Below are 11064 nucleotides of genomic sequence, written 5' to 3' on the forward strand. Positions count from 1 at the left end.
GAAGATTGCAAATTGGTTTACTGTTCGCAAAACATTTTTTGTGAAGAGTCAAGAGTTTCAAGTGCGCTTACAGGGCTGTCAAAAGAACACATAATCTTTCCTCTCAGTGCTTCTTGAACCAGCACACAACGCATTATGAGTTTACTGTAAATTCAGTGTTTTATGATTTCACTTGCACAGCATTTGTACTCCAAAAACTCTGCTTATACAGTGTAGTGTGTCAGTAGTTGGAGACTTTTTTTTTTTTTTAAGTTTTGCCAAATTATCATGAAAGGTACAATGTGTTGTGAATAGGAAATATTCAATACTTACTATTTAACTGTGCAGTAATTAAAATATAAATCTATATTACAGTTTAACATTTTTGAATAAGTTTTTATAGCAACTGTGCATTAAATAAGCAAAAACAGACATTAAAATCTGATCATGCTTTAGAAGATTTGTGTTTCAAGTTAATGCTGTTATTTCTCACTTAAAAAAAATTAAATATGTTATTAACGTTAAGAAGTACAGTAACAAGTCAACTTATTTTATTTCAACTAATTTCCGAGAAAGGTATTATAATAATTAGTCTAGATCAGATTTGCCCAAACTTGGTCCTGGAGGGCCGGTGTACTGCATATTTTAGTTCCAACCCCCATTAAATCCCAATTGAGGGAATTTGGAGCTAAACTATGCAGGACACCGGCAAAAAATTGAAACAGATGTTTTGAATAGTTTGTTTGTCAATTTGTAATTCATGTGAACTGTTAATTGCTTTTTGTTTGTTGTCTATTAGATCCATGTGACTTGTATACTGCCTAATCTTGGCCATGACGCTCTTGTAAAACGGATTTTTAATGTCAATGTGTCTTTCCTGGTAAAGTGAAGGTTATAATAAAAATATAATAACTTTTGTACCACATTACTTTCATCCCCGGTCTCTCCTACTCAATTTTATTAAAATTATGGAAACACTTTATTTTACAGTCCGTTTACTCATGTGCATAATATGTGTTTATTAACTAATTATGAAATAATAATTGTTGATCTATACATGAGCTATAGATAATAACCAAGTATGAACCCTAAACCTTGCTTTAAACTTAGCCTTACTTTTTAAAAACCTAAAAAAGAAATGTATCATGGCATCCACTAAAACATTAGTCAACAAAACTAAAAAGACAAAAAAAAATCATACTGCAGTGCACAACAGAATTATATGTACGCATGTGCATTTATAGCTGTGTGTGTTTGTAGCAAAATAGAAGCATTTTGATGATCTGACTTTTTCAATCCACTATAAATTCATGTAAACATTTTTTGAAATATTTGCTATGTCTCACAGACTGTCAGGCATTATTTTTTCTCCTTTTGCTTTGCATTGTCAGAATATTCCAAACCCCATCAACCTCCCGCTGGCAGGAAGAGGAGCTGACTATCCGCTTTTCTTTGGAACCGCAATATTCGCCTTTGAGGGAATTGGAGTTGTAAGTTGTTCCCTTGCTCTGATATGTGTGTCACTTCAGAAATGTTGAAAAACATGGTTTCTTACTCAGTTTTCATCATCTACAGGTGCTTCCACTTGAGAATAAGATGCAGAATCCCAGAAACTTCACCAAGGTTCTGTATCTTGGCATGGGCATCGTCACATTCCTCTACATCTCTCTGGGAACCATCGGCTATATTGGCTTCGGAGAAGAAATTCGGGGCAGCATCACGTTAAACCTACCGTTGTGCTGGTGAGCATTGGATCTTTAAGTTAGTCATCGAATCAAATCAAGTCTTTGATTACTCAGATTGTTGCTCTTGAGATGAACAATTAATCTGTGCAGGTCAAAGGGAAAGTTCACCAAAAAAAATCCTTACAATTTCTTTACACTCAAGTGGTTGAGTAAATGATGAGAGAATTGTATTTTGGGGTAAACAATCACTTTAATTTATAATAAAAAAATGTTTTGTATTGTGTTATGCACTGTCTAGCACAGGGGTCATCAATCTCGTTCCTGGAGGTCCGGTGCTCTGCAGGGTTTAGCTCCAACTTGCCTCAACACACCTGCCTGGGTGTTTCAAGTATACCTAAGACCTTGATTAGCTTGTTCAGGTGTGTTTAAATAGGGTTGGAGCTAAAATCTGCTGGACACCGGACCTCCAGGAACAAGTTTGTTGATCCCTGGTCTAGGAACATGAAAGACAAGACAAATAAAATATAAAATCCTTAGCTATTGGGGTTTTGAATTTAGGAGCTGGCAAGGCCAAAATTAGGCATAGCAGAGAGTCAGAACCATAGGGTTGTAAAACTTGTTATCATTAATCAAAATCTGGAGGAAAGAAATTCTGCTCTGGAAAGGATGTATTCAGTGTAGGTGATGTTAGTTTGACAACTTGGCGTTGATACCTTTTTCTATTACTATTAAGTTACTTTTTGCAAGTGAAAATGCTATTGCTAAAGGAAAACTCTGCCCCTTATTCAGCATTTTGTTTCAGATGGAAACGGGTGACTATAATGAAGTCATAAGGAATTTCCGGTTTATGGCAAATTTATACAGATATATTCAGTATTACCAGGGTGTGAATTACAGGGGTTTTTGGGGGGTATTGAACCCCCTATTTAAAGCTTGATCCCCCTTGAAGGATGTCAAAACAACATGAATGAGGGGTCAGTCCCCAGTCTCTAAATAGTGAGAAATGGTTTGCTTTGATCTGGGTCTTAAATAATAGTGATTATTAAATCAGTTTCTTTTCAGTTTAGTCCCTTTATTAATCTGTGGTCGCCACAGCGAAATTAACCATCAGCTTATCTAGCATATATTTGACACAGCGAATGCCCTTCCAGCTGCAACCCATCACTGGAAAACACTCATACACCTCTCTCACACACATACACTAAGGACAGTTTAGCTTACCCAGTGCACTTACTGTATGCTGCATGTCTTTGGACTGTGGGGAAAACTGGAGCACCTAGAGGAAATGAGAAATGCCAACTGAGCCAGCCGAGGCTTGAACCAGTCACCTTCTTGCTGTGAGGCAACAGCAATACCAACTGCACCACTATGCCACCCTTAAGTAGTAATATTAATAATTAAATGAATATATAATATAATCACATTTGAGTTCACCTATGACGTTTTATACCATTGTAAATGCATAATCGCACCAGTCTATGCAAACTAGGGTCAAGTTACAGCATGGCTAGACCACCGATGTACATCGTACAGTAAGTGTTCACAAGACAATTTTTTGGTAAAATAGGTGTTTGTTTCAACAAAAAGCCTAAAGTAAAGTCAAATTAGGAACATAGTTTGTATAGTTTGACCTACAGTAACCTCTGAAATGGCTAATCAGAGGATAGTGTAGGTCAGAATATACTAAATATCCCACAAACACTGAAAAACGTAAATATGCTTCATTAATAAATTAGAGATAATTTAGTTAAGTGCATACATTTGATTCACTGAAGCATTACACAAACTGATATTTTACTGAAAATGTTGACCACCCTGATCGTCAATGTATAATTCACACCTTGAGTATAGCTCTTATACATGTATGCCTGAAACCCACCATAAAGTAAAATACAGAAAGAAGAAAAAAGAAAGAGAAAAAGAGAGGGAGAAATAATAAAGTTTTGTTCAGGATTTTTTTTTCCATTTTTGTAAATAATAATATTTAGCAAGGACACATAAATGACCAAAAGTGACAGTAAATATGTTTATATTGTCACAAAACTGTTCTATTTTAAAAAGCATTCTAAAAGCATGATTTCTGAATGATTATTTGAAGCTGAATTTTGGAGCAATACAGCTGATCACCAGAATATAATATAAACACCATTATATTGGAAAATATATGAAAGTAATACGAGTGAAATGTTTATATATTTGTTTGTTTGTTTGCCTAAACTCTAACTCTACTTTCATTTCTTTGCTAGCTCTATACACCGAATTGCCGATATTTTAGAAAGTTTTAAGATTTAGGGTTTGTTTGTATCAGTCATATACTGTAGAGATGAAGCAGTTTGAATGAGTCAGTGCCCTGACAACAACAAAAAAGCTGACCCACAAACTACTTTGAAAGTGGGAACAGGCCCAAATCCAGCCATTAGAGTTTGTCAGCAGGGACCAGTGATGTGGAATGAGAAGCTGTGGGCTCCATGCACAATCACAGAGGTGTCAGTCTTCTGCTGCTGTTAACGGCAGTGCAGTGATTGATGTGTCACTACAGAGACCAAAACGCTCTTTCAAGAGCATTCGTGATTATTACAGATATCAGTGATACCTCTGTGATACTTTTATTTGTAATCTATTCCTTTTATGCTTCTCATTTTCTTTACCTTTATGATTTTGACATCAATAGCTTGAGAAATAAGAAAGGTATGCGATGTCTGTCTGTTCTGCAGGTTATATCAGATTGTGAAGCTGCTTTACTCTTTTGGTATCTACATCACCTACGCGCTGCAGTTTTACGTGTCAGCAGAAATCCTGATCCCGCCAGCGGTGGCGCGATGTGGTCCCAGATGGGCATTGATGGTAGACCTCAGCATCCGCGTGGCTCTTGTAGGCCTCACATGTGAGTCGAACTACAGCAAATACAAAACTAAAGCTTTTTTCACACACACAATCAAATTTAGTGTTCTACATTTGCATACCTGTGTCCACAGGGGGGTGTTATCCCTTATTTTTACATCTCAATGTTGACAGGTATGGAATAGATTAGTTTAGCCTATTAAAACTAATACCAGATATTGAACCCAATTATCAAGTTTCATTCACTTTTTCATTACTTTATAATATAAATATAAACCTACACTGATTCTGATTAAAATTACCATAGTTATTTAATGAAGAGCTGGGAATAAATCCCTTATTTTTATATTTTCTTTAAAAAAAAATTATTAACATTGAGTAACACAGGTGTCACTTTAAGACCTTCAGATCTATAATGACAAGCATTTGATTTACTTTTCTAACTGTTTGTGCAAATTTAAAACACAATCAGCTGTGATTATGCTAAAGCATGCCATGTTTGATTTGGACATGTGATGTATTTGTCTGTTTATTTTTGCTCCTCTTCAAATTGCATGTACCGTATTACTCTTTTTATTCTTCATATCATTACGAAGTGCTTTCCACAGTCACATACAGTTATGTGAATTAAATTATGTGAATTCAGAGGTTGCATAGGAAGGGTGACGGTGCATGGCTTCAATGCAAAAGAAGGGAATGCTGCTCTTGTACCAATAAGTTAAAAACATTTCAAACAAACAAACAAACACAAAAGCATAAGCGAATAAAATCAAAAGCATAATTTTCTTGAGCAACTCTTGTAAATTACATTTTACATTATATTTGAGAGCAAACCCCCCCCCCCCCCCCCCCCCCCCCCCGGTGGTTTCTTGGTACTATTTGATTAGCAGGGCTTTCAAACTTATTTTCACTGAGAGCGTTCACTTTTACTACTCCTTGGCATACTGTTCAAATAATTGTCTCTCTTTATCTCATTGTACCATATTAAAGTAACTAGATACATACATGTACCTGGATAAATGTAAAATAGATGTTAATTTTCTGGGTTTTTTTGACATGAGTCATTTTATTAGTTTAAGAAGCTCACATTTATCAAATAAAAAAATAACAAAGACAAATATCATCAGACACCAGTCATTATCTTTCTCTGAAACTCTATCACATTTGAGAGAAGCAGAACTGTGAACAACAAATAATTTTGAATGGGTCACAAAAGAAACTACTAGCATTATGGGAGATGTAGTTTTAGTCAATATACAACATAAAGCAACATGGGCTTTTATCATAATGCTGGGTTTGCACCACATTACTCAGTCTAGAGTATTCCCAGGATGCTTTTCACCTCGTACAGTTTTTTTGATAGAGTTGAATATTTTGCATATCGCAAGATGATTGAAGCATTTTTTGTGTGTTTGCGAAAAATGCATCTTGCATTCAACATCATTTGTGCTACCCAGTTTGCGTTGTATGTTACTCACTTGCAAGAATACTTAAATTTGCATTTGATGTGAATCATATGCTTTCGTCAGCCAAATGAAATGAAATGGTGTGCCAGATTTGGCCCATGGGCCTTGAGGTTGACGCATGTGGTGTATAGTGAGGATTGGCTTTGTGTAAAAGATGTTACTGCCACCTTTCATAGAAAGATTACAAATATGGGGAAAATATTTTAACAGAATGCAGGATAGAATGGTAAATTACAGAATCCCTGGAAAATAGGAGGGTTGACAGGTATGCATTTGAGGGTGAGTGCAAATACAAGCATTGCAAGCTAGAAAGTTTCCTCTTTATCTTTTGTCCTTTTCTGTTCAGAAGGTTTGAGTGAATTAAAATGATGTTGTACTATTTAAAATTAAAGCTGCTAGCGTTTTTTTATGTCCTCACATTCATCAAGACAGAAATGGGTATCTGTGTCACATTCACACCCGATTCAGACTCAACCTGAAATGACTTGGCAAAAATGACTCTAAAGTTTTTCTTTGCTATCCAAGAGGAACATGTTTTTATTTGTAGGCTATGCAGTGGTTTTAAGTGGGCCGTTGCTCATCGGTATGCAGTATCAGCGGTTTTATCAGATTCACTTTGTTTTGCACGTGAGAATCCCTGCTGCATTTCTCTTGTGTACATTTTCTTCACTTTTGAGCAAACACGCTGGGCCTCAGTTGCTGATTTTCCCTCTCATGGTTCCTGCAATGATCCAGTTATGCAGCTGTGCATCATGATTTATGGTTGTGATTCAGTAAACATGACAAAAATCATAACATGAGAGAAACAGAGACCGAATTAAAGTTTTTGAAAAGTTTATTGAAAATAATCTATAGTTTACTAAAAATAACAAATAACATGGTTAGTTAAATTTTGTTGATATTTTAGTAATATTGTGGTTCTACAATCAACAAAAGCTTGATTGCTACTTTTTGCTATTGTAAATTCATAGTTAAATTATGCTAGAGATGCAGTTTTTTCTTGGAAGGTCTCATATAAATTTTTTAATGTATTTTTGTATTAAAATTTACATGAACCAAACAATATACAGTAGTCATTACTTCTGGAAAAACATGTTAATATAAGTAACATGTATTTTAACATCAGGTAACAAAGGGGCATGGACAATGTTTTGTTGGTTTTCTTTATTTTTAGTTTTTTAGTTACACTGTCAAAAAAAAAAGTAAATTAACGGCAGTTAAATAATAGAAATTTACTGTAAAATACCGAATATTAAATTGGTAGATAATTTCTGAAATTTAACTTCCGCTATTTTACAGCACATTTCTGTTAGTTAACTGCCATTTTTGCAGTATTTTTTGCTATTTAACAGCCGTTATTTTACAGTAAATCTCTGTTATTTAACGGCGGGGGGGTTTTCCTGCACCCCGGCTGCCAGAAAAGAAACGTGAAATAATTTTTTAAACATTTTTTTATTTACAGTGTATGTAACTGGATATTTAATAAATGTTTCAATTAAAATATTGTGCACACACACATAGATAATGCACAGGTAGCTCCAGTCAGTTTTGATCACCATTCGAAATATAGGTATTTAAACATTAGTAGTAACCATTGCAACTCAATGGCAAGGAAAACAGTACTTTAGTTTTTATATCATGAAAGAAAAACACACGAAAGAGAAAAGCACAGGGAGAAGAACTCGGTTATGGAGAAATTCTCGTTTTAATTGATGACTACAATTAACACAAAACACTCCTTGAAAGAAAATTTAAATCTTCTTCTTTCACAAACCGAAAAACAATGCAAGATTTTGGAGGGGGAAAAGGCTGTGAGTAGAAGTAGATCATTCTATATTATCATATCTAAATGTAAACTAATCTCAATGTTGTTTCTTTTCTACTATTTTACATGGGGGGAGGCTGCCGTAAATATGGAATGTAGCGTTACGTTTAAACGTAAAGTTCAGTGGAGCAACACAGAAATATTTAGTATTGCGCAAGTTGCAACTTTGTGTCCCTAAGTCACAACTAGGCTACGTTTTAACTTGCGCACTGCTGGTGCAACTGGCCCCTGTCAATTAGATCCTGTTCACACTAATATGTTTCAGTTTTAAAACGGTGTTTTGTACGAAAATGATCCATGTTCACACTGGCGTTTCACCTAGCGTTTATGAAAAAACCACAGTCCACACTAAATCGCTAAAAATGCACATCACGTGATGGCACACACACTCTGGCATGTGCTGCAGCATATGCAGACGTCTGAGCTCCAGGCAGTCAGCGGGTGCTTTAAGCATACCTCCCCAGATAAGAATTGTGCACGTCGGACAGTTCATTAAGGATCTTCCGCTGGATCTCATCTCACTATAGTTGTTAAACGTGATATTAATTAATCTTCTCTCTATCTAATGACTCTTTTGTCTTTTAAATCTATTACTTGTTCTCATGTAACAGGTTTTGGCTGAGAGCAAAGATAAATTAATATATTAATTAATGTAACCACGTACACTGATTCTGCACATTTGACTGATTGTTTGTCTTTATTTTCTATATTGTATAGACTTATTGTAAATTATACATTTATAATGGTCATTGTTAATTATTAAAACTGATATTCAGCAAAAGAGAGGGTATGTTTCATATTTTTCGAAGAAAATGAAAGAAGGCAGTTATTTTATAGGCTCCTTTTTGTTATAAAAATGCATACAGTGAAGATGATAGTCAAATAAATGTGGACCTACACGAGTGTCTTTTAAGTTGTTAATATCAAAATGAAAATAGGCAGTTCCTCATATGATGTTTTTTTTATTTTATTGTTAAGATAGTGAAACAACGTAGCCATGGTGATGTGAATGAGGTTATAAAGTACACTGTTCCCTTTGAAGATTTACCCAACGTGTCCTCTGGAGTTTGTTTTCCATATCAAACTTGCAAAGTCTTAAAGGAAAGGGTGCAAGACTGAACTTTGTGGACTTATTATTGAGGGAAAAGCCCCAATCAGAGAGGCGAACGTCTGCAGCCATGCCTTTAGATGTCTTCATTTCCCACTGACATGGAGAAGCAGCGTTTTAAAACCAAAATCTTTTCAGCGTTTTCAAAAATGCTCCATTTTCGGGGCTCGAAAACTCTGGGGCTACTAATGTGGCTCTCACAGCCACATAACCATTGCATATCACTATGCTGAATGATTTCAGTTACTTCACATACTATCAAAAATGAAATCAAAACAAAGCAAAACAGAAGACTTTGGATGTGATGTTTGTGAATCTGCTACCAAAGACAATAGAATTAAAGCCTTTCAGGGACTTTGGTACAACAAATAGGAGCAGTTGGAGGACAAAATCCTGAGAAATATCTTTAACAGTGTTTCATTCAAAAAGCCTATAGTACAAAGATCATTCATAATAAATAAAAAATAAGAATAGTGTGTTGTGATTTAATGGATTTTCATGTGACTTCAGCGATCTCTAAACCAAATCCATCAACCGTTGGGCCACTTGCGTCAAAAGTCAGAAGTGTTCTCAACGACTCATTTGCTTTTGCACGCGCTCATGCGTGTGTCAAACCGTCTCCTTTTCACCGCAGCTCAAGGTTGTTCAGGCACTTCACAGAGCATTTGTCATTGTTAACCGAAGTCTATTTTTGCCTTTTGTCACTTTTTTCTTTTTCTGAAATAAGCTGGACCTTGAGCACAACAGAGAATGTTTTCCACATGTGACTCAGATATTCGGATGGGGTGCAGGAAATAAATGAGCTCTGTGTTTCGCAGAAAGTGGTCAGTCAGCTACTGAACATGAGCATGTGCCTCTTTTGCCTGAAGATGAAAGCAATCATGCCTCCTTTTAAAATAGCAATTGAATGGGACACATCCTCAACCAAACCACTCTGCTTTTAGCACGTGTCTACATCCCAGGCCTTTAAATATATTGTTAGGAATATCTGAGATTGGTCTTTTTTTAGCAGTTGTATTGATTTCCCTTCTAAGCGGAGGTTGTTAATTCCTGCGTGACACGTGAGTTGTGATCTCACATGAGCAGAGGTGGGGGTTTTTTTCTTTTTTTTTTTTTTTTTTACTCCTGTAGCGTTCTCTTCACTAGGAGGCAGTCTTGAACGCTCTTTCAGCCTATTAATCTTCATCTACTTTACTTAGGCTTAAGTGTCACATTGGGACTAAACATGTAGAATACATATTCATGCATATGGTTAACCTTTGTTTTCATAATTAATCATTTTCTGTCATTTCTTACAATACGTTTTGGAATTGTGTGTGTGTGTGTGTGTGTGTGTGTGTGTGTGTGTGTGTGTGTGTGTGTGTGTGTGTGTGTGTGTGTGTGTGTGTGTGTGTGTGTGTGTGTGTGTGTGTGTGTGTGTGTGTGTGTGTGTGTGTGTGTGTGTGAGAGAGAGAGACAGATTAAAAGTGAAAAAGTAGAGAAAAGCACGCACAGAGTTCTTTGATTCTGTTTATGTGATTTTTATGCTTGTTAAGGCTACTTGATAAACAGAATGTTCTAATGTTGTAAAAAAATAAATATTATTTCAGTTAAAAATAGTCATTGCTATCAAAAATCCCTGTGGTTATAAAGCTGAATTTTCAGCTTCATCATACATCATTTTAATAGACTACTTTGGCGCTCAATTTTTTAAATATTGTTGATGGTTTACACAGGTAATTTAAATAAAGTGACATTTAAAGGCTTAACTAGCTTATTTAGGTTAACTAGGCAATTAATTAGGCAAGTTATTGTATACCGATGGTTTGTTCTGTAGACCATCGAAAAAAAATATCTTAAAGGGGCTAATAATTTTGTCCCTAAAATGGTGTTTTAAAAATTAAAAACTGCTTTTATACTAGCCGAAATAAATCAAATAAGACTTTCTCCAGAAGAAAAAATATTATCAGACATACTGTAAAAATTTCCTTGCTCTGATAAACATCATTTGGCAAATATTAAAAAAAAAAAAAAAAAAAACATCAAAGGGCTAATAATTCTGACTTAAACTGTATATGTTTATGTATGTGCATATGCATGTATGTGTCAGTGGTACAAATACCACAAAACTCCAACCATAAATCTTAAATAATTGTTGTTACTTAAACTGTTTTTGATTAT

General features: G+C 35.2%; 1 protein-coding gene across 3 annotated transcripts in view; it reads left to right on the forward strand.

Annotated features, from left to right (window-relative positions):
* Positions 1 to 11064, forward strand: part of slc36a1 (solute carrier family 36 member 1) — an 80810-nt gene that overhangs the window by 20639 nt on the left and 49107 nt on the right. For all 3 annotated transcript variants that reach the window (XM_087281518.1, XM_087281520.1, XM_087281519.1), the window contains exons 9-11: positions 1371 to 1469; positions 1555 to 1721; positions 4379 to 4548. In XM_087281518.1, the coding sequence (XP_087137644.1) occupies positions 1371 to 1469; positions 1555 to 1721; positions 4379 to 4548 (436 nt within the window). The remainder of the gene's footprint in view (positions 1 to 1370; positions 1470 to 1554; positions 1722 to 4378; positions 4549 to 11064) is intronic.

This window comes from Danio rerio, chromosome 14 (assembly GCF_052040795.2).
Source record: "Danio rerio strain M-AB ecotype USA chromosome 14, GRCz13ab, whole genome shotgun sequence".
Lineage (NCBI taxonomy): Eukaryota > Metazoa > Chordata > Actinopteri > Cypriniformes > Danionidae > Danio > Danio rerio.